This window comes from Ambystoma mexicanum, chromosome 6q (genome assembly GCF_040938575.1).
Source record: "Ambystoma mexicanum isolate Mex_15411 chromosome 6q, UKY_AmexF1_1, whole genome shotgun sequence".
NCBI lineage: Eukaryota > Metazoa > Chordata > Amphibia > Caudata > Ambystomatidae > Ambystoma > Ambystoma mexicanum.
In genome coordinates, this window is record NC_090937.1 from 1,369,460,018 (window position 1) to 1,369,487,551 (window position 27,534).

Sequence of the window (27,534 nt, forward strand, 5' to 3'; positions counted from 1 at the left end):
CCTGGTGACTGCCTCCAAAAAGGGGGGGGCGGCCCAGAACCGGAACCAGGGGAACCCAAAACCATATCAAGTTGCCAACTTTTTCTTTCAGATTTCCAAAACTCCATGCCGAACTCTGCCCAAATCTCTTCTCTCTCAATGTCCAAAACCAGAAAATTAGCCCACCAGTTGTCCAAAAATGTGCATTATCTGTGCCCCCTTGAGGAGAAGGAGGGAAGATACAATGCCCCGATACAAGTACAGGGTGCAATGTTGGCACTGGTGGACACTGGATCCCAAGCTACCCTTCTGTCCAAAAGGGCCTTTGATGAACTAAATGCAGAAAGGGGAGAGAATTACCGTATTCCTCTCACCTCTCTTCCTGTCGAGGGGACTGCAGATTTGGACATCAAAATTGGGCGACACAAGGTGAAGCACCCGGTGACTCCAGAGGGCACCCCTTGTTTACTAGGGAATGACCTCCTGAGAAGGTTGTCACCCCTAATAGATTGTGAAAACAAGGTCCTCTGGACCCAGACTAGCCAACCAATAAAATTAAAACAGAGTGTCAACCATGTTAGTTTAAACGGCACCTGCCACATGGTTGAACAAAAATCTGACCAAGTAGAATTCCACTTCCAGAACAACCAAATTCCAGACGTGACAGTAATAGCAGTAGGACAACAGACTGGTGATGGGGGGGTCCTCTCTATTTCTGAAAATCAACCTTCCCTCCAGTTTAAGGTGGTATTCCACACTGGAAGGAAATGCTCTGAAATTCTTTACTAATCCACAATCGGACACTCCCACTCCGATAGTCCAGAAAGATGTGAAATCAACTCAGAGTCTGGCTGATGTCCAGCAAATTGGAGAACAGTTGTTCATCCCTGTTCAGTTAAATGATGGGGAAGGACTCTCTTCTCGCTCGAGTGTGTGTGAACAACGGTAAGAGCTTCATCAGCGAAGCCATGTTCCGCCAACTCCCAAAAGATCCAGCCATTCCCACATTCAAACTGATAGACAAATGGGAAATGGATCTGGAAACACCCAATTCCAAACCTCTCCTGCCAAGCGGGTGTATGCTCAAAATCTCCATTGGCAACAAGAGCATAGTCCATAATAGTTGGGTCGTGCAAGACGTCACTGCCGCCTTTTACTTAGGCAGTGACATTCTCAATCGCTTTGGCATTAGTTTGGACCTAATAAACTTCAAAGCTTGGTCCCGATTAGCGGATAATCCCATGAGCTTTGATGATCCATAAAAAGCATTTAGGTCAGCTCAATTGCTACCTTATGCAGTTGAAATTCAGGTTAAAGAGGAAGTCACCATCCCAGAAATGACCCGATAATTCTCCCTGGAAGTGAAAGTTAAAAGAGGACAAAAATTGAAAAACCCTGATGCTTATATTCATCTAAATGCTTTTCTCCAACAGCAAGGGTTAGGGGTAAACCCAACACCATTAGTCAACATAGAACATGACACCATTCCAATAGAGGTGGATAACGGCGACTTACAGAGTATTACTCTAGCCGCAGGCACCATTATTGGAATGGCGGTTGATGACCCACATTTCTCCATTGATTTAGGAAATTAACTGTTAGGACCAATCCCCAAGGACTGTTTTGACAGTGATGACAATACAACACCAGACAGGATCTTTACCCGGCATGGGGGGAACTTCCTGGTGTCCCTTCCTGCCCTTATGGTAAGGAAGATGTGACTTGTGACTTCAGGAGGGATGAGGTGATTTTCCAGGTCCATGAGGGCTGCCTTTCCCACCTGAAGCCTCCAGTCCAAATCAGCACTCTGACCAGGGACTTCTCCACCCAACTGGAGGAGGCCGCTGAGATAGCCAAACCAGAAGTCTTTCCAGGCTTCAGGCAGATGGTGGAAGAGAGAGTCGACCTAGCTGATGCCTGTGTGACTCTGGAACAGAAGCAAAAGTTGAAACAAGTTTTCTTGGATTTCCAAGATCTCTTCGCGGTAGACTCATATGACTGAGTGTCGCACCGACATCCACACAACAATTCCCACGGACCCTGGCATGACTCCAGTGTTCGTGAAGCAATATCGCTTGCCTCTCGCATCAATGTCCCGGGGAATAATCGGTCCAGTACACAGCACCTTCAATAATCCGGTGCTGGGAATATTGAAGCCAAGCGGCCAGTGGAGACTCTGTGCCAACCTTAGGGAGCTCAATAAACGGGTCCATACTTCCCGATGGCCTCTGCCCTACATTGACCAAGGGCTGGCCCAGATTCAGGGGTCACAGGCATTCACTGCAATAGACCTGACCAATGGATACTGGACCGTGCCTGTCAGTAGGGAGGACCAATACAAACTGGCTTTTACCTTTTGGGGGCCAGCAGTACACATGGACCCGAACTCCCTTCGGATACCTCAACTCCGGCAATTAATTCAACCTTTTCCTACATAAGGCCATGCCCAACCTGTGTGCGAGGGGTAACCTGGCTTATGTAGATGATGTCCTCATCAAAAGTTCATCTGTGGAAGAACACATAGCGGAGATCTGTTATGTTCTGACACAGTTGAGGGCCGCCGGAGCAAAACTTTCCTTTCAGAAAGCACAGTGGTGTAGAACCCGTGTTAATTTCTTGGGGCATGAGATTACTCCTCAGGGTCTCTGTCCCCAGGAAAAGAAAGTGGAAGCACTTCAGAAACTGAAAGACCCCACAACTCTGCGGGAACTAAGGAGCCTCATTGGACTGACTAATTACAGCAGAAAGTTCATTGAGGGCTACGCAGAGATCACTAGAACCCTGATTCATCTTTTGAAGGGGGGGTCAAGTGGGAATGGGGTCTAGAACAATCCGAGGCAGTAAGACAACTCAAAAGAAGCCTCTCACAAGCGCCTTGTCTAGCTTACCCTGTCAGAATCCAGGAGTTCTTCCTGGTGACAGGGTTCTCTAATACGTGCTTGATGGCAGAATTATACCAAAAGCATGACAAGGTCAATAAAGTAATCTCCTATGCGAGCAAAACTTTATCCTCTGTGGAGGAAAAATTCAACGATTGTGAGGAGGCACTCCTTGCAACGGTGTGGGCATTGAAGAATTACCTCCCGTTTATCCAGGGGGAACACATAGTGGAGACTCCACTCCAGCCTCTGCAATATCTCCAAAGTGACCGAATCCGGGCCGGAAATGTGAGTAATTCCCGAATCACTTCCTGGATCCTGTCAATGCAAGGCTTTCCTGTGGAGGTCAGATATGGCGAAAACAAGAAGAGTCCCCTCGCTCAGGGTCTGGCTGACTTGCATGATTGTGCCAGAGAAAACTGTCTCGAGGACGAAAGTCTAAAAATCAAGGACAACATGGAGGCATACCATAATTCCCCACACAGTCTTTGAAGAAGACAAATGTGAGGGAATGCCCACTGTCTATGTGGATGGATGCTCTTACCATGTTGACAACAACGGGGGAAAAGAACTTGTGGCCGGCGTAGGGAATGCATGGGTGAATGAGTCCCCAGAACCTTCCGCTGGATACAAAATTGGTCCCTGAAGTAGTCAGGTGGCAGAATTGATGGCTGTGTATCAAGCCTTCCTCGCTGCTGTCCAACATCAACTCCACAAACTGGTCATAATCACAGATTCAGATTATATACGGAACGGGTTCGTGGAGCACCTGGTTAATTGGAAAACCAGAGGCATGTTATGTGCTAATAACAAACCCTTGAAACATGGGAAGTTAATTCAAAACATTGATGATCTGGTCATCTCGAACGGGATGACCATCTACTGGAAAAAGATCAAGGGTCATTCCAAAGTAGAGGGACCAGACAAAACTGTCGCTGATCAGCTGGCCAAAACCGGGGCCATCCAAGGGAATCTAATAGAGATTGAGTCCCTCTTGGGGGAAATCCAGGTCACTGCTATCACTAGGTCCCAGACAAATGCTCACAATGATCTTTCAACTGCACAATGGAGTAAGGAGACCCCAAATGCTGATTTAATTACAGCTCAGAAAGGGGATCCAATAATTAGTAAGTTTTACCAACACATTGAGGACCCTGAGAACTTTCCCCTGACGGATACCGATTAGATTGGGAAAGAAGACCTCAGAGTGTTGATGAAATGTCCAGAAATGTTCCGAATCCAAGACTGGTTGTTGGTAAGGAAATCCCAAGCTGGCCATGACCAGTGGGTGGTTCCTACCTCATTCCGAAGCCTGATGTTAAGTCACGCCCATGATGCGGCCACAGCCGGTCATAGGGGGTTTCATACAACACTTGAGATCTTAAGAGAGGTTGCATACTGGCCACACATGGGGCAGGACCTCGACCAATACTTGAAGGGGTGTCTTGTGTGTGCACAATTTCAGCCAACATCCCTCACACACCGGGCGCCTCTCCAAAAGCGGGGGATGACACTGCCATGGTCAGATTTGCAAATCGACTTCATAGGCCCTGTGATTCGCTCCTCTAGGGGAAACAAGTACATGTTGACGGTCACATGCTTGTTTACCGAGTGGGTGGAAGGTCTCCCGGCCCCAAACTGCAGGGCAGAAACAGCAGCTGCCCTGATGATCAATCACATCTTTCACAATTTGGACTACCCCAAAGGATTGAGTCTGACAGAGGTAGCCATTTCACCAGCGAGGTAATGACTAAGATGTAGGAGATACTGGGGGTTAAAAGGAAGCTACATATTGCTTACCAGCCAGCCTCTTCTGGTGCAGTGGAGAGATACAACAGAACCATTGTGAGCATCTTAAAAAAATTTGTGGCAGATTCTGGGCCAAGTTGGGATATCCGATTACCTCTGGTCCTAATGGCCATCAGATCTACCCCTTCATCTGCAACTAAAATGTCACCGTTTGAGCGGATGACTGGACGCAAGATGGTGCTTCCCCAGCATTTGCTCTACAGGACGCAAGAGCAGACATTAATAAATGCCTCCACAACTCACGAATATGTTGAGAATTTGAGGAAACGCCTCCAACATGCTTTTGCCTATGCTCAGCGGAATCTAGAAAGATCAGCTGATAGCATGAAGACCCATTACGATTTGAAAACTACCATGAAAGAATACAATGTGGGAGACTGGGCCTATCTATACAATTTCCAGAGGAACCAGGCCAAACAGCGAAAATGTCTGCCTACATGGAAGGACCCTTTGAAATTGTAGACAAGATCTCCCCAGTCGCCTACAAAATCCGCATCCCCAAAGGCCGTTTGCCGGAAGGGGAAGACAAGTGGGTCCACATCAATCCGCTAAAGTGTTGCCATCCCAGTTACACTCTGCAGCAACTGGAGGAGTCCTCTGCAATACCAGAGGGGGCTGCTCCAGAGTAATTCAGTTCCAACCCTAAAATATCCCACATATAGTCTCTAAAATATTATGATTCTTGAATGAAAATGTCTCCTGATTATATCTTGTTTTTTTAAAATAAGAATGTAAATGTCTATTGATTTATAAAATGTATATGCCGCCCCACTATATCAATAGTGGGGAAGAAATGTCTACGGATAGGTATTGCTGCTTTGCTTTGTCATCCTAGGAGAAAGAAAACCTGGAGACTGACCACGGAAGACGACCTGGGGACCGTGAGCAAAGATCCGAGGGGCCCGGGGTACCGCCCAATACTCCCATCAGGACCGGCGAGGAGAACCGATCGATCCACCCTGATGGAGGAAAAGATGCTGAACTTTGTCATCGGCGGAATCAGAAGAAGATGATGCGGACATCCCAGCGCGTGGATCAAAACATCCTTTGCACCCGACTCCCCCTCGACTCGAAATCAAAGCGCAGTCGTGCGGGGGGGCTTGTCAGGGGTTTCTGACCCATGTTCGAGTTGTTATGCTGCAACATTTGGGGCTGTGGGCTCAGAAAATCCAAGATGGCCGAAAAAGCCCACATTGCGCCAGAATCCAGGAAAACCGCACAGTTTTTGCGCACACCAAAATGGTCACCTGACCTACCACCCACCAGTGCAAAGAAAGATGGTTCTGTTCAAAATCTGTTTTTATTAATGTCAAAAATTGCTAAGATCATGGGCTCGAAACCACCAAACAAAAATCCAACTCTGGTTGAGTGTTCTACTTTACTCTACTGCAGATCCACATCAATGCCATTTCAAGCAAGGATCATATACTATCAAGTAAAATCCTTTCTTTTTGAAATGTATTAATTCAAGACAGCTGTCAAAAATAGGTGCAGTACCGGCATTGGACACTAACCGGCGCTAGTGATCTAAACTCTGATAGGAGAACTGTATTTCAGGAGTTGCAAAAGGATCCTGAGCTAGCTGGGACTTCAAAGGCTTGCTGATTAATGAACCTGCTTTCCCAGAAAGCAGTCTGATTCAATTAACAGTTCAAAGACCCACACAACAGCCCAGGATATCACATGGCCCTATTGATTGAGAGGGAGGAGTTTCCTCTGCAGCCTGCAGGACACAACACAATAGACCCTTTCAATTGAATAGAAATGCAGATTAGGGTGTAGCTGTCAACAGCTGCCCTGCCAGGAAGGAGAGGCCTGTGATCTCTGACTCGCCAAGTTCTGGGGGGCGGGCCAGACTGGTATGTGAATTCAATTAAGGGCAAATGTATGTTTGATTAATAGCTTAAATTTATTAAGCTAACAGAAATGTACAATTTGGGGGTCCTTAATATGGAAAAAGCCCTCACGATTTGAGACCAAACTCCACTTTGTGCGGTGTTCTGGGACCGAACCCCGCTATTTATTAATATTGCAGACACTGTGTTTAGGATAGAGACATAGTAATTTCCAGAAATATGCTCAGGGAAGGGGTGCAGGTCTGTGTACATTTTGAGGAAAAACCAATATGGCAAAAGTCACTAAAAAGCACAAAATGTTGCCATTTTTGAACCCAGGCTCTTAGGGGGATCAGAGTTGGTCAAGAGTGTATCTTAAATTAATCTGTGATATGTGTATGTAATTTCAACGACGTGTGTACCTGGGAAACCTGTTAGTTATGAAAAATTCATTTTCTAAGTAAAAGCAAAGGGGTGTTTCTTCAATAGATTGTAAAATGATGACTCATTCTGACTCACTCTGGCACACTATCCCTTCTCAAATCAGATCACAGAGAATCCTTAACCTATCAAATCATGAGAGGGTTGTGCATGCAGAATGAGCCGACCCACCCACTTTCAAAACACACAAAAAGAGACTGCTTTCGACAGGCAAGACACTCACTTTCCACTTTCTTGCGAAGCATTTTGCCGGACGACTACAAAATCCAGAACTCAACTCCAGACAGATCCAGAACAAAGCCAGAACTTAAAGCAGGGGCCAATCCACAAGCTGAATCCTCTTCAGCAGGCCTCCAAATCGTTTGCAACCAAACTATTCAACAGCCAGGCGAGCTGTTGGATTCTTTGCCAAGAACTTTGCCAGAACCAGTAGCAGACCCAGAAAGCAGTGCTGTATCCAGAGAGACCAGAACCAGAGAGACCAGACCGTTGTGAAGTGCCGCTAGCAGACCCAGACCAGATCGCTGTGAGCAGAACCAGTACCAGAAGCCGCCAGAAGTCCAGTCCAATCCTGACCAGATCCGTGGCGAAGTCGCATTCTGGTCCAAAATTAGGAGTGAGTATCCAGCTAGAACTGTGCCAGAACCAATCTCTTAGTCTAAAATAATCTGATTTAAAACATTTGAACCTGTCCAGAACTGCATCATAGGAATCGTGTGTTCATTCTGTCATTTCAAAGCTGTAAAAGTGTCATTTTGTCATTCTGAAGTTTACTTTCATTTCGAGAAACTATCTCCACAAAATCGTCCATATCTCTGGGACCGCGTGTGCTAGGAACGCCATTTAACTTTCATTTTAAAGCTAAGGTTCTAAGCTTTCCAACAAGCCTTCCAATAAGCCTAAACTATTCATTATAGTTTTTCCATAATCGCGCTCGACACACTCAAAAAAAAGTGCCATGAATTGACATTTTGCTTCATTTCAACCACGTGTACAAATATGCCTTTTGCTTCCGTTATTGAATTCCGTTTTCAACCTGATCACCATCCCTGAATCATTGATAGTGCTGACCTGAACTAATTCAAAGTAGCTATCACCTACCCTGAACCTCCTATAGGGAATTAAAAGCATTTTTAGCATATTTTTACTTCATTGCCACCACATTTAAAAGGATTTGCCTGCTTTAAAACCATCCCTCTTTCTCTAAGCTTGCTAGGGGGGAACTGAAATCCGTATTGTATTGTGATTGTATTCCTGAAAACTGTGTGCTTTACTCCATCTCCTTCTATTGATAGGGGGGAGTGAATTGCCACAAGGGGAAAAGTGAACATATTATCTCTTGTGAAACCCTATCAGTTTATTTCTGTACTGCACTTTATTCATCATTGTTTTTCCTTAAAACCATAAAAGCATTCTCAGTTACCTTTTCCTTCCTATACCAACTCCTAATTAATTAAATAAGCGTACAATTGTAATATTATCCATTGTTGATCACTGTCATATTCTTAAGTGTGATATCAAATATTAATTTATTCATAAACGTGTGATATACTGTGGTTACTTTCTCAAACCTTTTAAATTGCAAAACAAACCTACTTCTTGGCTCTTGTGAGGTCAGGGGGATTCAAAGAGAGGGGTGTTATATAAGGGTTTATCATCCAGAGTATAACTTGTCATATAAATATATAAATAAGGGCTTCCCTTCGGCGTCCCAGACGAGGCACTGACTTAGTGGGATTGCTGAATTGAAGTCACTTAACAACCTCCAACTTTCTCTTCCAAAACATCTTCCTTCTCGAGCTCTCCGCTCATCCACCTCCAACTCTCTGAGGGTCAGACGCTACTCCAAGCAGAGAGTTGGGGGCAGATCTATCTCCTCAGCTGGGGCTTCCCTCTGGAACAGCCTCCCTGCCTCTCTCAAACTTGAGGAGAACCAGCTGTGGTTCCGGAAGCAACTCAAGATCTTCCTTTTCACTTCGGCTTTCTCTCTTCCTCTCCCCTACTGACGCACCTGACTGCTCTGTGCACTGGTAACCTGGTCACCCTCTGAACTCGGCCCAGGGTCCTGCATGTCCAGTTGCCCTCGCACTACCTCCAGGCTCCCCAGCACTTAAGGGTATGTATCTGCAACCCTACAGTCCCTTCTCTCTGCACTTCCGCTGGCTGCACTTGTGAGTTAACTGCACTTCCCCCATCCCCCACAACCCCTTGGCACTTCTCCCCTTTCCTCTTCCCCCGTACGTGCACAATCTGAAAGACAAGTCCTAGTAAGATCGTTATTTTGTGCTCCCTTTGTTTCCCCATCCTTTTCTTGTCGCTCCTAGAAACACTTGTGTACAGGCGCGTTATAAATGCCACATCATAAATCATATCATATATCGTTTTACACTGCACTTGCCCTAGTGAAGCAAGTGGGCACGGAAGCTCTTTTGGCCAAAGTGGACGTAGATGCTGTATTCCAATTATTGCCATTCCATTCAGAGCGCTTCAGGTTACTGGGTCTCCCAATTTAAAGGACAGCTGCATTTTGACTAATGCCAATGGGCTGCTCAGTCTCTTGCCATTATTTTGAGCTGTTCAGCACCTTCATGGGGTGTGAGGAAACGATGCCGAGCGGCTAAAGTGGCCCATAACCTAGACGACTTTCTTTCTGTGGAAAGGAAAAAGGGGAAGGTAACTGCAAGCTCCCCGCAGAGAAGGTGGAGTAATTCTGGAAGGCAGTATAGGAAATGAGAGCAAGAGAGAAAGCAACTTTAGCAGAACTGCAGAAATTGATGGGCAACTTAAGTTTGCAGGGAAAGTCATCCCAGCTGGTAAAGTATTTGCTAGATGGCATGCCCGGAAAACTGCACGGCTGACGCAGGCGCATCATCAAATGTGTTTGGGGACGAGAGTGAAGAAAGATCTGCTGGCTTGTGATATATTCCTTGAATCCTTTAATGGGGTCTCAGTATGGAGTGATCCATGGCAGTCTAGCAAAGAGATCAAGCTTTTCACAGACGTTTCAGGTCTGGTATCTGGGGTTTGGAGCATATTTGGCAGGAAGTTGGTGCGCTAGCGCCTGGCCGCGGCATGGAAAGAACAGAACCTAATGCGGAATATAACATTCCTAGAGCGGTTAACCATTGCAGTTCATTTTTACATCTGGCGAGAGAGGTTGGCCAGTAAAAGGATCAAGCGATAGTGCAAGTTATGAAGTATGGCACTGCAAATTGCCCAAATGTGCTTGCCTATATACGATTCTTGATGCTCACCTGGCTGAGACATAGTTGACGCATTGTCTAGTTTACAGTGGCAGAGATTCAGGCAGCTTGCACCAGGGGCAGCCTAAGAGATTACTTTAATGCCAGGGTGGCTCTGGGGGATAGCAAAAGTGTTGTAGGAACACTGGGGAGAATGTGTTGGCCCTACGGACGTCGCAACGTTACAACAGCCATTTTGACAACTTCATGACATTAATGAAGCCATGGGGAGCTAATTCAAGACAGGATGTTACAGAATTCATAAGAAAAGGCCAAGAAGAGAATGGCATGGGCAGCAACGAGTTTAGCAGCAGTAGTATTTGTCAGCAGGACCAGAGGAGACCCCCACAACAAATGAGGTTATAAGGGCAGCTATGAAAGGCTGGCGGAGGCTGGAATGCATGGAGCCAGATTGCAGATGCCCCACTACATTCCAAGACCTGATTGAAATGATTAGCAAGTTTGCACAGGTATTCGCAGGTGAATTTGAGATTAAACATTTCTAAGCAGTGTTTGTTTTAGCATTTTTTTGGGGCCTTTAGAGTAGTGAAATTTCATTGGACAACAAGGCAGGGGATGGCCAAAGGGGCTTGAGGGAGGCCAACGTGGCGCTGCAAGAACAGGAGGTTAGGATATTACTGAGAAGGACAGGTAAAGGACAATGGGTCCGGCTGCAAAACCCAAGTAGACGATGGTATCCATCGTTCCAATAACTTTATTTTCCAAAGACCATGCCCTGCCTTTCTTTTTTTTTTTTCAACTGTGCAATGCTTAAAATCTTGGTATTATCCGTTTATTTAAAAAAAACACTTTTTATTTGGATTTTCATAGTAACAAACAAAAACCATCAAATATTGAACTTCCCCGGTATTATCAGGGTTAACAGGAAGCCAATTGTCTATGACAAACGCAGTTAATTTGGTCAGCAAATGTTGTAACCCAGTCCACGAGTTATCAAATAATAAAAAATAATCAGCTTAACCTAACCATTCGACAGTTAATGAGGCAATAATTGGTGGAATCATTCCCGCCACTGTCAAATACTCTACCACGTCTGATACATATAGATTAAATATATAGGGTACTAGATTACATCCTGCCTAAGGCCCCTCATGGTTTTAATGCGTGCTGATAATGCTCCTTCATTATTCAATCTTACACAAATCCCAGAGTCCTAATAGAGGGCTATCAGAAGTCTCAAAAAACCTCCTGGCATTCCCCATTGGATGAGTTTAGTCCATAATCTATTTCTAATATTATCAAAGGCCATGGAAAGGTTGATGGAAGCCACAAAGGTGCTACCCTTCGCCTTGTTGCATGCTGAGACTTGGAGTGCCTTCACCAATAAACCATTAAGATTGGTCGAATGCCCCTTATGGAAGCCTGTCTGAAAAAGGCTTAGCTGTCCCGCCTCCTTCGCCCATTCCTCCATGTTTGTTAGAAGAAATGTTGAGCAAATGTTGCAGTCTGCATCATTTAGTGAAACAGGGCGATCATTTTTAGGCTCAGACCTTAGACCTCGCTTAAAAATAGGGACTACGATAGCTGTTCGCCAAGAAGTAGGGAGAATACCAGAGACTACAATACTTTCAAAGAGGACAAGAAGAACCTTAGACCAATTGCTCTGATATAATTTTAGTGCCAAATTGGTTTGGCCATTTGGGCTAGGGGCACGCAAACGCTTGCATCTCTTAATTAATGACACAATATCTTCAAAATGAATCCTAATAGCCCATGTGGATTCCATAGGATATTTCATTACAGCGGTATCCAGTGGCCCCCCTCTTTAAATCCCACTAAAGAACTCCACCCATTGAATCTCAGACACAGCATTTAACATTGATGTCTCTATCGACGGGTCTAGATTATTAACCAAGAGCCAAAAGGCATGGGAGTCATGCTTCATTAAAATACAGAGCATACACTCTTCATCCAACTGCAGCATGGAAAATTTGATGGACTTACAAAATTTTTTATATTTCTGTTTTACTTTCTTCAATTTGGATTAAGGTCTATAGTGCACTTACAGTACTTAATCAACAACCTAATATCACAATGTAACTTCCTCTTGGCATCAGCCAAGTTATAAACCTACAAGGTTTTCCCCCTTCCCTTAGTTGAAAGTCTAGAGTTCTGCTTGACTCTACCAATCAATTCCCCCATGAAATGTTCGAAAGCTTGGGAATTAAATACCCTTGGCTTCCATTCCAGGGAAGAGCGTCTTAGGCTATGTTATGAAAACCATTGTTATATTTAGTGTAAAAAGATCGTGTACATGTTTATGGTGTGCTTTTCCTTGCGCACTGCAGTAACGTGGCGGCAGGCTGATCACCAATAGCACGCTCATTTTAAGGACACTTGCCAGCACTCCTTTTGATAACGAGGCGTCAGTAATTCGTGTTCTTGAAGGCACAGAGGGCATGCAACGCCTGGTGAAAGAATGTAACCCGAGACGTTCTGCAGTTCTGCAGCAAAGTCTTCAGTGGGTGTGTTAATCTTCCTAGCATTTGGTCCCCTCCCACTGACTAGTACAAAGTGCTGCTTGGGCCATTCCTGCCTTCCTTCCTTGTTGACAGAGCAACTGGAGTCACCTAGAAGCAGCGTTAGTTTGCCCCCAGCGTCGCCACCTTCCCTCATCTGATTTGCTATAGAAGGCCGAAATTGACAAATATATATATATATATATTTTCTTTACAACACCTATTGAAATGTGATTTAAAACGGGCTTCTTCGGGATACACTACTTCACCGACTTCGAAGCGCGACTGTCTAAATTGTACAGCACTTTAGCGGAAACAATGGCAGCCCCTTCTTTCGTTTTATTTACAGACAGGTTTGTATAAAAGAAAGTTACTTTAATCGTCAATGCGCGTAAAATCAGTTTATACGTTCATTTTCCTCGTTAATTGTCACCTTTACCAAGCAGGATTACAACCTTCTACACCTAAGTGTGTTTAAAATATGTTTTTAATATGTTTCCACTTGCATAATATTGCATTTCTGAAGATACATTGTTGTGCTAAAAGGGAATGCTTTTTAAGTGCACTGTTGTATTGCTTCCTAAATTCGCGAACAATAAATAGCATTGTTCTGGTTAATATTCTAAAACGTTTTTTCAAGAGAAAACCTTTTCGAGCACGGTTTCAGCCAGTTGTTTCAAAGGAAGCTTTTATGCTGCTATGCATCGGACTATTGTACAGCGAACCTAGTTCTATAGGTTTTTTTGTAGGTACTGACTTTTTTGTTAACTGTTAATTTGACACTTGATTTTGATGCACTTTGGCACTTTGAATAGACGTGCATGTGCCCTGCTGATGTGCTATGTTTCTACATTGTTTCTAGGTTCTGTTTAAACTTGTAGGATATTCGAGGGCAGATCTATACATGTTCATGGTCCTGTCACTATCCTCTCCAATTCCAATGCAGAGCACTCCAAGGCTGCTTGCGAAGCACACCCCTTTCGTGTTTTTTCTCTGCGTTCCATATATATCAGCCACGTTTAGTGTTTTGAGTCTAGGCTTGCAGCACGATATACATCCGATGGCTGTACCGTCCATTTACAAAAAATACAGTAACTATTAAACCTCCAAACGAAGAGCTTTGCTATTATAGGGTGCAACGTTTAACGGAGATGGCCTTGTTTGTATCATTGCCTGGTGTACAGGATGTTCTCCTAATCTTTCTAGAACCTTGCATAACTTTGGATAGCAATGTGCAACTACAGATTAATTTTATTTTTTATTATGCTGCATCGAATGTCCTAGACATGCCTGCTTTTCTAGTTGGAAAGTGGCCTAGTGCGTTTGCCATGTCCTGCTGCCACAGACAAATTGGCACATTCGTTGATTGTCTTTTCCGCTTGTCAGTTGTAAAAGGGTGAAATGCTGTACGTTTCGTACAGGACCCAACGCCTAACCCCTGATGCTATTGCAGGGTTTTGGAGATGCATGTTGGTAATGAACTACAAGCATGAGTGGTTTTCAGATATCTAGATGATCATGAGCTGGCATTACTGAAGCATAATGCATTTGACCTGTTACATATTTTTATATTGCATAATAAAAACGTCCCGATAGGTTGCTATTCGTAATTCACTGAATGGTAAATAATTATAGGGTATCTGTATTTTCAACTTATTGAAATGAAAGGTGAGCACCTCTATCAAAAATATGTACTTGAGCAAAACGATGGGCCACATCAGTGGCCCGCATCAAAGGCCCACTTTCTAAGGCTCTGTCTGTGCCATGTCCGTTGCCTGGCCAGGTCTGTGGGTCCTCTCCTACACCTCCCACGTGAACATGGAGGCTGAGGAGAATGCCACACTTTCTGGACACGCTGTAATCAATGGAGCATCTAGCATTTCACTGAAGGTCCGTTCCCTCAACTAACTTCATCGATCCTCATTCTCCACACCTGGGACTGTCCCACCACTCATTCCATCTCATCTGGACTTCACACTAATCTAGCTTTGCCCAGTTGCTGCACATGTCTCACCTTGTCCTGCCTAAACAGAATTTAGCTGTGCCCAATTCTGCATCTGCTTCACCTTGTCCTGCCAAAAATCGAATCTAGCTGTGCCTAGTTGCTGCATATGTTTTCACCTTGTCCTACCTAAATTCAATTTAGCTGTGCCCAGTTGTGGTATGTGTTTCACCTTGTCCTGCCTAAACGGAATTTAGCTGTGCCCAATTCTGCATCTGCTTCACCTTGTCCTGCCAAAAATCGAATCTAGCTGTGCCTAGTTGCTGCATATGTTTTCACCTTGTCCTGCCTAAATTGAATTTAGCTGTGCCCAGTTGTGGTATGTGTTTCACCTTGTCCTGCCTAATCGGATTTATTTTTGCCTAGTGGCTGCTTGGTGTCTTCATTAGCTGGCGCGCTACCCTCTGTCTTCCCCTCCCTTGTGCCCCCCCCACCCGTTTTCTTCATGTGCATCAGTGCTTTAGACTGGTGTCTCCCCACACCCACCTCCATTGCAGCCAACCATGTCGCTATCTATCACTCTTATTCTCTCCAACTGCTTCACTATCTCCTATCACTAAATCTGGCCGGAAGAAACTTAAGACAGACATAATGGTCTCCAACCCAGGCCTTCCTATTGCAGACACCTATGTCACGGCTTCTGCCAGAGAGACTCTTATTTGACATCCTCTTCTAAGTTAACGCACCAGACCTATGGACTCGCTACATAGTCGTCTTTCTCCCATCGCCTCTTCCCCCATTAATGGTGGCACTCGCTGGGAGGTTCTCCTCGACCTCTTCACCATTTCCAGAGTAGTCCTTAATGTTTATCTTAATGGAACCATCTTGGTTCAGGGTTCTGAACCCAACCTTCTTCTATTAGACAGGCTCCTCGCTCGCCGCTATAACCTCACCTTTCCCTGCGGCCAGGCTCCTTCGCCTTCTGTGCCCTCCTCCTCTGCACAGGCTCCCTCACCCTCTGTGCCGGCTTCCTTGTCAGCCTAGGCTTCTTTGCCATCCTCCACTATCCCCCTGGCCCTCTTGCCACTCTCAGGGGGTGGGGAGGAGAACACAGTCTCCTGCCCCCGCGAGGAAGACCTTCAAAGATGGCAAGCTGCTCCACATTGCCACTCAACACTCACTCTGCCGTGAAACACTCGCCTGACATCTGCAACCTCCTCGAACTCATGGATGTGCTTGCCATCACAGAGACATGGTTCAAGGATAGCTCCATCACAAGCTTTGACACACTCCTCATTGAATGATACAAAATCCTCTTTGTGCCCAGGACTAAGAAGAAAGGTGGCGCAGTGTTACTTATCTACCCAGAATGCATACCTGTGTCCATCATCCCTACTCAGGCCTACTTCTCCTTTGAGTGCCTAGTTTGCGGGCTCTCACTCTCCCCTAAATCTTCTCTCATCGTGGCCACCTTCTATCGGCCACCAGGTCAGTCGACTCTCTTCTTTTCAGAATGGGCTGACCTGGCCTCCTCTCTACTCTCCTCCTCCCAACTCCTCCTGTTGGGTGACCTGAACACTGAACATCCATCTGGACTCTCCTGACTCCTCGGGTCCTTTCTGCAACCTCTGAGTCTTTCCCTCTCTTTACTACCCTCTGCCTCCACTCACACTGCAGGCCACACCTTGGATGCCCTCATCTCTACTGACATCCCTCTGTCTATCTCCTTCTCTTGGACTGACCACTCTCTTCTCTCAACACACCTGAAGCTCTCCTCTCCTCTTGCAGCAACACACCCGGCACAGCCACTGGGCTTCAAAGTTACCAGACCCATGAAATAAGTGACAGTAGCTGCCTCTGCCTCCACCTACTCCCCGCCTCCTACTCCTGCGGCTGACTCCCACCCTGACATAGCCCTCGCTAACCTCAATCTCTCTATCTCCAACACTCTTGACACTCTTGCCCGTGTCATGAGGGTCAGTCTGAAGCCTTCCAAAAAGTGCAACTCTTGGTACGACTCTGACCTGGCTGCCCTTAAACGCAAGTGTAGGGCAGCTGAGTGGAAATGGAACGCATCGGGCAAACCATCTGGCAAACTGGCCTGCCGCCTCCTTCAAAGGCAATATTGACTCTGCATCCGCTCCAACGAAATAGTCTTTATTCAAGCCTGCATCTGTGTCTTCAAACAACACGGCTGACCTTTTCAAAGTCTGCAAGAAACTGGCCAATCCTAAAGCAGCCTCTTCTTCTGTCACACCCACCTATGACCTTTGCTCAGCCCTTGCTGCACACTTCACCTCAAAAACCCAAGACATCCTTTCCACTCTCTTCCACACCACAGCATACGCCAACACCGGCGCTTCCCGTGGCCCGCCCTTCCACTTACCCCCTCTTCTCTCTCACCCGTCACACCTGATGAGGTCACTAGACAAGTCCGATCTATGAAGGCTTCACCCAAACAGGTGGACCCCTGCCCCTCTAAAACCATTAAAGATAATATTGACTCCCTCGCACCAGCCTTGTCTGATCTCTGCAATCTCTTCTTTTCCACTGGAGTTTTACCAACTGCCCTTAAGCACTCCCTTGTGCACCCTCTGCCCAAAAAACCCTCTGCCGACCCCTCCAGTCTGGCAAACTGCCGCCCTATCTCCATCACTCCTAGTGAAGTTTGCGATCTCTCAGCTGACCCTCCAGACTGAATCTACTGGTTGCTTCCATGACCATCAGTCTGGCTTTAGAGCAGCCAGAGGCGCGGAAACTGCTTTTCTGAATAACTGTGAAGACCTGCTCTCAAATCTTGACACTAACACCCCCTCTGTCCTCATTCTCCTTGACCTCTCCTCTACCTTTGACACAGTTAACCACAACATCCTGCTTGCATGTTTTGGTGACACTGCTGGAATTGCAGGTCAGGGTCTGGGGTGGTTAACCTCCTTTCTCTCCAACCGCCCACCTAAGGTGGAACTCTGAGCCTTTCTCACTACTATAGCTCTCTCAACCTGTGGTGTTCCCCAGGGATCTAACTGATCACCTTGGTTCTTTAACGTCTATATGGCTGCCTTGGCACATGTGATTGCCACTTTCCCCTCTAACTTCCAGTATTACGCGGATGACGCACACATCTTTCAGGCTACCCTCAGCCACCGCCTCCTCACTCATATCTGACTGTCCGCTATTCAGTCATGGTGTGCTGCAAATGACCTCTGCCTCAACGCCAGTAAGACTGAGATCATTCGCATTGGGACTTCTGCTCCTGCTTTCCCACTGGCCGGTCTCCCTTGGCCCTGTGCCTGCACCCACCTGCGAGGCAAGAAACCTTGGTCTTTTTTGACTCCACTCTCTCCTCTCACATTTCAGAAACCTCTAAAAAATCTAACTATCAGCTACACCTCCTCAGAGGTATCTCTTTTCTCACTTTCCCCCAACCGCTCACTATCTCCAGAGCCCTGGGTCTCTCTAGGGTGGACTATTGCAACAGCCTCTTCCTCAACCTCCCTTCTTCTGCCCTGTGCCCCCCTGCAACTCATCCAGAACAGACTTATCCTTGGCCACAAGCCCAGGGACTGCATCGCTCCGCCACTGAAATCCCTCCACTGGCTCCCCGTGGCTACAATGATCAGGTTTTAGACCCTCTGCATTGTTAACAAGGCTTTCTGGGGCCTGGGACCTACCTACCTGCAACGCTATCTACCAAAATACTGTCCCTCTCGAGCCCTATGCTCATCTACCTCCAACACTCTGTGAATGAGCAAGTTCTCCAAGCAGAGATCCTTATCCTCAGTAGGTGCCTCCCTCTGGAATAGCCCCCCTGCCACCCTCCGTCTTGAGCCTGATCTTCTTAAGTTCCGGAAACTCCTCAAGACCTTCCTCTTCTCCCCTTCCTTTTCCCTCCCTCTGCCCTGCTAACCTAGCTCTCTGCTCTTTCCCGCTCTACCTCCTCTTTCCTTACAGCTGGCTGACTGACTGCCTGGTGTACCTCAGAATCTCACAGGTCTCTTGCACCCAAGCCAGCCCCCTTTCGCACTTGCATCAGGGCCCTACACCCCACCCACACTCACTGCACTGGAGAAATAACCCATGAGTGTGAGTCTCTCTGCACTTAACCCTGTCTCCACCGACCCGGTGGACTTGTACCTCCCCCTACCTGTGACCGTCTGTGCACTTGCATGATCCGTACGCATTATGCCTGAAGATCGCCTGTCTGTTCTCCCCTACCTTCACCCCTAAATTGCACTGGAATAACCGCAGAATCGCGGTCAGGCCTATTTGCTGTATCTCAAACTGTTATATGTACTCAACGCACTTGCTCTGCCTGTGGAGACTATTATCGCCTTAGAATTTAAAGGGCTCTAAGCGACTGTTTTTCCCCCATGTTCCCACCCTCCTTGAGTGCTTTGAAACACTTGCCTGTGTTTAGGCGCTTAATACATTTACAGTTAGTGGTGCAATGCCACTAATAGATTCCAAGTTCTGTATTCTCACAAGGCCTAGTAGGTCAGTCTTTATCTTCCAGTGTATTGTTTCAATCCCTTGTTCCCTCACTCTTGCTCTGTGGGAGCTTTGAAATACAATTTACTTGTTGAATAAGCACCTAACAAATGCACAATAAATAAATATACATATTTTAGTTGAAAGGGGCCCCTAGGGGACCCTGACGTCTATGGAAACAAGGCGAGTCACCACGCACGATCTAGACGCCAGACACAAGGTTGTATTCCCAAAGCTAGGGTTTTATTGCAAAGCAAAAGTCTCAGTTGGCCAACTCGGTCTCGACGCACCGCGACGTGTATCTCTAGACCTCGTGGGACGCAAGAGAGCAAATTACGTACATCAGTTACATATATACAAAATGCATATCAAATAATCAGCTATGTCATGGTTAACACCCCTCTTCATTGGGTTTCTTTGAACTTGGTGGGACGATGGACATCTCCGGCCACTATGACTCCTTCAAACATCTATTCTAGTAACAATTTGCAATTTGTGAGTGCGTAGGCATCTTTTGGTCATTGAATAGAACATGGCGCTTCTGTTCTTGGAAGCGAGCTACATGCAGAGGGGGTTACATTCCGGACCTTGCTATCTGTCAGGTGCTATTCGCGTCCTGGGAGCCGACATGCTCTTAGCAGGCTCAGCAAGGGGGGCCGTTAGAAAAGCATAATTCAAGCCTTTAGTGGTATTATTCTAACATATTCTACCATATAACGAGACTGGCTGGCAGCTGCGAAATGATTAAATGCCCTGCGGCTCTGCTTCAAGGCTACATTGAGGGAGCCGGGCATTCTTCCTGGCGCTGCCTACGTTTGTGTTTCAGCGAAACTCTTGTTATCCTCTCGGCCCTGTAGCCTTGTCCTTTTCATATACAGACAGCATTGTTCCTCAGTCGAGCAGTGTAAGCGCAAAATATACTGCGAAGCAATAGGAACAGAAAGCAATGAGCAATGGTTTAAAAAACAAAATGGCGATTCTTGTTACATCAAAATGGCTGTTCATTAAATCACTCAAACCTATATTCTGTCGTATCGTGCATGAGACGGTTGGCCCACGGCCTCCAAAATACGTTTGCAGTCTCAAATTAGATTTCTAGACTGACAAACCCTCCTTTGGCCGTATGCCAAACATCTCATCTATTTATTGAAACCTCCTCTAGTGATGATGAATCTGAAGTACTTATGTCTGATTCTTGCATGCTATCGTGGTTATCATTGCCTTCAGTAATATCTATTGCCATCAACTCCTTTATTACTCTCATCTCATTTGGGTCTGGGCTAGTTCGATCATGAGGTGGTTTTTTCTTTGTTATCATTTGCATGCATCCTTCCGTACATCCCTCAGTTACCTCTGCACATACTATGGGTAAACGATGTATACAACAACACCACGTTAGGAATATTCCGAACACCACTACTAGTATCGAGATCAGCTTCCATCCCCAAGATCGTAGTATTCCCCAAAACCAAGATCCTATTTCCCAGCTCCCTTCTCCCGTGGGGAATTCAGAGCTTAGGACGTGCATTTTCTTTATTGCTTCAAAGATCGTGGGGGAATAGTCATCGACACAAACGCAACATGCTGATCCCATTATTTTGCAAATTCCCCCACGATAAACCAGGATTACATCGAGAGCCATTCTATTTTGCAGCATCATTAACCTGATTCCTCTTTCTTCCAACGTCATGTTGAATAATATATCTGTTGTGTTTATTGTATTCTTTAGGATTCTGGACAATTGCCTTATATTATAGGAGTTCACTATCTGTCCTAAGAATGGAACGAATGATTTTGCTACATCAGTTGCTATTAAAACACCATCGTCAGTCCTTTTGACTCTAGTTCTGGATAATTTGGCCATGGCTGCTGTTTCCAAGAGGAATACCCCTGGGAATAATAGCCCAAGATAACATGTACCTCCCCAGTGTCTGGGCAAAAAAAGGTATGCTTTCTCTCCACATATAAAATAAACTGGATCACCTACGTATACTGGTTCTATTTCCCATTTTAGTACCACCGTATTCATACAACCAGTATATGTTCCGACCGAAAAAGATCCTTTCTTTTTCAGGCAAAACGGGAAAGTTCTTGGGCTATAATTCACTGTGTAAGATGGGGGCATCGCATCTTTGTTCTCTTCTGTTCTTACACGAAACGTCATTACAGATGTTTTTTCTGGCGGGGACAATCTATCTAGTCTATTTTGTCGTGTTATTTTACGTGTGCTTTTCCTCGTGGGCTCTGGGGCTATTACTTGTGCTTTATGGAAAATGGAACAACCCACAGGCTTCATTATTATCTCCTCAAACTCATTCATGTTGGTTCTGTCTAATTGACCCGTACTACTCTCATTCCATTTCCCATAGAACATTGCACCTAAAGATGCACTACGTGCAGAACTTGATGGTAACGGCTGCACATACCACCCTATTCCTTTCCCAGCATGCTGTGGTAAATGGGCACATACCCAGCAGTTTGTTTTCTTCAGGATTGCATGTGTCATGTTCATGATTAATAATAATGTATTATTCCCAAAACCTTCCCTGTGTTTTTCTTCCATTGGGGGTAGGGTATAAGTGATCACCTGAACCGGGCTTTCAGTAGTGGATATATCGATTATTGGTAAAAACATTTCTAATGGGTGTATAGTTTCTACCCACCATAATATTAGGGCTGTTGATATTGGTGCTACCACACTCATAAAGCACATCATTATCGTTAGTGTCAGCATACAATTTGTTTTACCATGCGTTTTTCTTAAAGTTATAGTCTTTATAACTGACTCATTTTCAGCAGTGCTGGTGCAGGAGGAGGCTGGAACCGGTCCCGGCATGTTTCTCGTTGTCCTTCTTCCTTATCACAGTTCTTTGTGGATATCTCTCTTCGTCGCGTTTGCTCTGATGTCTATAAGTTCAATGAAATTCTCCCAGTTCAGTTTTTGCCTGTCCTTTTTTGTTTCAGCCTGGATTCAATTATTCGTTTTTAGGATAGATCACTTGTCCCTTCTTATACTGCTCAGAGGACCTTTGATCAGTTTTCGCCTCAGTATCATGCGTGCCCAGCTTGTCCGCTCTGGTTCTGGACACATGTACTTTTATGATCGCACCGAGGAGCCGCGAGTCTTGAATTGTCCGACTTGCACAATTCTCATGCTTCTCTCCTCTACACCCCTGGTTCCTGCTCCGTCCATGAGCTGAACCAGAGGTTGACATAAACACCAAAAGAAAAAGAATGCAGATCGCCTTGTTTTCCGAGGCCGCAGGTTGTATCGCCTTGCTCCTGGTATCGTATGATCCGTGAACAGTGCTGGTGCACTTTCAGATTCAGGCTTGAAGTCAGCCTGCGGCGCTTCTGCAGGTGCTGGTGTGCACGGCGCCAATAATGCAGATTCAGTCTTTGGCGTGCTTGTGGGTGCCAAAGGGGTACACTATTTGTTTCTGCTGGTATTTGCAAGGCAGATTTCACGTCGGTCAGCAGTGATGTCGATTCTGCTGGGCAACATTGGGGCACTCTTTGCCCTTCCCCCCTCTTTGGTAATCGTCTCAGGCTTTGTTTCGAGTTTCACTTCATGTTTTGGCAGATCAGGTGGCTGCACACTGGCAACAGTTTCTTTTGTCTCTGCGACCGCTGTCTCTTTCCAGTCATCGGTGTCAGGCAAAACTTTCAATGCAGTTGGAATCTTCTTGGCATGGGTGGCATGGATCCACGACTTCCTTCCATCCACCCGGATTGCCGTTTGCGACACCAAAAGTACTTGATAGGGCCCGCGCCACCTGGGTGCTAATGATTACTTTCTTTCGAAGTTTTTTAGCTGCACCCAGTCTCCTGGCTCCAGCACGTGCCCCGGACCGGTATACCGCACGGGTAATGCCTCCTGCACTTGCTGATGAATCAAACGCAATTTCTGCATTAAAAGGCCACAATAAGTACTAAGCACAGGATGTTCTATCTCACTGTGTCGTTTTGGCTGAGGTGCGCACCATACATTTGCCGCCCTCCCCATAATGATCTCGTATGGGGAGAGCCCAGTTTTAGCCTGTACAGACGTACGCATGCATAATAGTGCTATTGGTAATGCATCCACCCAACTCAACTTGCTTCCCGCACAAATCTTGCTAATCTTTGATTTAAGTATCCCGTTGTGCCTCTCCACAAGACTGGCAGAACTCGGATGCCTTGAACTGTGGAATCTCTTATCAATCTGGAGACCTGCACATATCTGTAACACCACTGCACCCACAAAATGTGGTCCATTATCGGACCATAGGACACGGGGCAAGCCAAATCTGGAAAAATACTCCTTCAACATTACTTTTGCCGTACTCATCGCTGTGCAGTCTTTTAAAGGATATGCCTCCACCCACTTAATGAATGCACAGATTACCACCAAGACGTATTTTAAGTTTTGGCACCTTTCCATCTCTATGCAATCAAAATGAACTACCTCAAACGGCATGGAGGGCCGGCCAAAACTTCCTGTTGGTGTCACTGTTCCCTTTCCTACATTGTCTTGTAAACACGTGATACAGTTCTGCACCAACCTTTCTGCATTCTTTTTTATGTTTGCATTCTGCCATACTGTAGAAAGGTGCTGTATAATTTTCTTGGCACAGATGTGCGTAGGACTGTGGGCCATTGTGACCATTGCAGCCACATATGAATTTGGCAACATCCAGTTTCTAGTTCCCTTGTCCACCCAACAACCCTCCAAATCCAACTCAGCAGATCCCTCTGCCCATCCCTGTATTTCATTGGCCGTAGCCTCGGCCTGCATTACTTTGACCGTCGCAACTCCATCTTCTATCATACAGGGTACTTCCTCTGTCTGAACCGTCATCATCTTGGTATTTAAATCAGTGGCAGTTTGTTTCGCAATCCTGTCTGCAAACGCGTTTCCCTCTCCTATTTTACATGTTACTTTTTTATGTGCCTCGCATTTCACTATTGCTAGGCGCTTTGGAAACGTGAGTGCAGACAGCAATCGTACAATCAAAGGGCCATGTTGAATTCTGGCACCATGTGATGTCAGAAACCCTCTCTCAGCCCAGAGTCGTCCAAAGTTATGAACCACACCAAACGTGTACTGACTGTCAGTATATATATTCACGTTCACATTTTCAGAAATCTCGCAGGCTCTGGTTACTGCTATTATTTCCGCAGCTTGTGCGAAATTATAGGGGACTCTTTTGCTTTCTACAACACTCTCTAGGGTAGTGATAGCGTATGCGGCAGTTGTCGTGCCAACTGGTAATTTAAAACATGAGCCGTCACAAAATAACTCTCCATCCGGCTCTTTCTGTGGAATATCACTTAAATCAACTCTCCCCTTGGTTTCTTCCTCAGTGACCATTAAGCAATCGTGGGGGGGTGATTCATTCTTCCCAATTTCTGTTATGGTTAATGGCATTAATTCTGCAGGATTCAAAGCGCTACACCTCATAATTTGGATATGGGGCGCAAGCAAGATAATCTCATATCTTGTCAATCTAGCAGAGGTGAGGTGTTGCGTCTGTGTCCTATTTAATAGAACGTCTATGGCATGTGGCACCATCAGAATTAATGTGTGCCCCAATACCATCCCTTCCGTTTGTTTCACTGACGCAGCAGCCGCTACGACAGATCGCAAACATCGTGGTAGTGCGTGCGCTACAGTGTCCAGCGCAGATGAAAGATAGCCGCACGGCCTATTTCTTCCACCTTGTTCCTGTGTCAAAACCGCCAATGCACACCCTTCACTTTCACACACAAATAGTCTGAACATTTTCTTATAGTTTGGCGTATCCAAAACTGGAGCCGAGCATAATGCAGTTTTCAATCCATCAAATGCTCTATGACATTCCTCATCCCACTGCAAAGGCATAACCGCATCCTTTCTATCCAAATTCACTAATGGTTTCACAATCAACACAAAATTACCAATCCATTGTCGGCAATATGAAGCCATGCCTATTATGGCTCTGACTTCTTTTTGTGTCTTTGGAATAGGCATACAAGAAATACTTTCTATGCGTTCTGGCGTTAGTCTTCTCCCTCCTTTCGAAAGTAGGTAGCCCAAATAAACTACCTCCTTTCGATTATACTGAAATTTCTTCAAACTAGCTTTATGGCCATGTGCCGCTAGGTGTGACAGTAGTAATACAGTGCTTTCTTTACAAATCTCCTCTGTGTCTGCAGCTAGTAATTAATCGTCTATGTATTGCAAAAGTACACAACCCATGGGTAATTCCAGCATGTCTAGCTGCTCTTTTAATGCGCTACTGTAAATACTGGGACTTTACGTGTAACCTTGTGGAATCCGTGTAAATGATCGTCCTCCTAATGTGAACGCAAACAAGTATCTATTGTCCTTGTTGACTGGAATACTAAAGAATGCGTTCTTCAAATCTATTACACTAAAATATTCTGCTGAAACAGATATCATTGTCAATATTGTAGTGACGTCTGGCACTAAAGGAAATTGCGGATGTACTACCTTGTTTAATGCGCGTAGATCAATTATGAAACGGTATGGTACCTCATTACCTCCTTTTTTATAAACCGGAAGGATCGGGCTGTTACATGTACTGCCTGTGATTTCCTCTATTACCCCTAATTTCATCAAATCGGTAACAATACTCTTCAATCCTTTCTCACCTTCAACCGAAATTTTGTATTGGGGTATTCGCGGTAGGGTAACACCTTCTTTTAAAAAAATCTTTACTGGCTCTATCTTTAAACATCCCACACCGTTGTCATGCATTGCCCATATACAGGTTGGTACTTTAGTTAGTTCCCCTGGTAATGCTTTGGACATGAATTCTGACACGGGGGCATCGTGTGGCCATATCGTTAGAAACACTCCGTCTGCCGTGCAATGTATAACAGAACCTAGTTTTTTCAACAAATTCAATCCCAACAAATTTGCTCCACAATTTTCTGTTAGAAGGAAAGGACAATGTTCAGTGAGTGGTCCTATGGTAACTGGGACTGGTTTGGACACTGGGTTTATGACTGGTGTACCTGCAAACCCTACAGAAATATTATTTTGCCCTGACAGTGGTATATTCGGAACCAAGTGATGGTCTATTGAACACTTCTGTGCTCCTGTATCTACAAGAAAGCGGTGTTCCTCATTCCCGACTCTCATTTCTACGTAGGGTCCTCTCTGATTCACGGGAATAGACACTGGTTCCGACCCCTGTCCTGGGCTGTCATATTGGGGAAATAACACATCGTCCGATGTATAATCATTACTATTACTGTAATACGTGTTTGGCTGTGTATCGAAAACATTTCCACTCTTCCCTCTATTTCCCCCATTCTGATTTACATATTGTTGATTTTGCTGTCCCTGACTCTGGTTTGGGGCATTTTGGTTTTGGCCTTGGTTTTGATTACCTCCATTATTATGATGCTGCTGCTGCATACTATTCCTATTTGGTCCATTCGCTCCTGGGTGTCCTCTATGCTGTCTGCTTTGACCAGACCCATTTCTGTTCTGTAAATGCGGGCATTGCGCTCACCAATGTCCTTCCTCTTTACAATATGCACACTGATTCGCCCCCACTGTTCCCCCATACATATTCGAACTACTCCTCACTTGTGCGTTCCCTCGCCCTCTATTATGTCCTACTACTTGCTGCATTAATACCCGTGTCTTTAGATTTACCCTATCCCTCTCTTCTTTTTCTTTTCCTGCAGTCACTCTGCACTCATAATATTGGGCAATATGCAGTACTTCGCCCAACGTTTTTGCTTGCCATGCGCTCTCTGATGTCATTATTAGATCTTGAATTGGAAGTCTTAACCCCCTCACATATTTGTCAACAAATAACCTTTTCCCTGCTTCTGAACCCACATCCTGCCCGCTGAAGTCTGTGACTATTTCTTCAAATCTATTAAAATAATCAGTAGCCAACTCATCTTTGCCTTGTACACATGCAGTCAGTTTGTCCCATTGGATTCTTTTCTGTGGAACAATTGTTTTTAACTTCTGTACTATACGTGCTGGTAATGCCACCAGGTTCGGTCCTGGTGTTCCTCCAAACGCTTTATTCCTATCCTCTATCATCAAATCCGCCCATGTGGCGCCAAAGGCAGTTGTGTCATCTACCTTCCTTATTTGTTTCCATAAATCTGCTGGCAGGATCTCCGGGAATATTAGGTCTGTATCACCCTTGGTAAGCACGGATGACTGTAGGCAGGACTCTACTTCCTTGTAAAACCCTGCATGATTCTTTCTTATATCCGGAATCGTCTGCTTTATGTTGTTCACCTCTTGTCTGGAAAAGGGGACATGCACGTATTGGGCGGTGTAATGGGAAGGTGTTACCTGCGCTGCTACATTGCCCACTGCGGGAACCTCCACTTTGGGCACAAAGGTAGGTGGGACCTCTCTAATAGGGAATGCCCCATTTACCGTCCCTCCCCCTTGTCTTAGATGCAACAATATTCCCA

The 27,534-nt window shown here is 45.5% G+C and overlaps 1 protein-coding gene across 3 annotated transcripts in view; it reads left to right on the plus strand.

Moving 5' to 3' along the window:
* The window catches only part of TBC1D14 (TBC1 domain family member 14), a 1,472,366-nt gene that overhangs the window by 229,247 nt on the left and 1,215,585 nt on the right, over nt 1-27,534 (plus strand). The window contains exon 1 of one of the 3 annotated variants that reach the window (XM_069632001.1): nt 12,745-13,018. The exons of the other annotated variants lie outside the window; for them this stretch is intronic. Within the exon in view, the coding sequence (XP_069488102.1) occupies nt 12,984-13,018 (35 nt within the window). The 5' untranslated portion in view covers nt 12,745-12,983. Of the gene's footprint in view, nt 1-12,744; nt 13,019-27,534 lie in introns of those variants that run through there. 3 annotated transcript variants of the gene reach the window in all.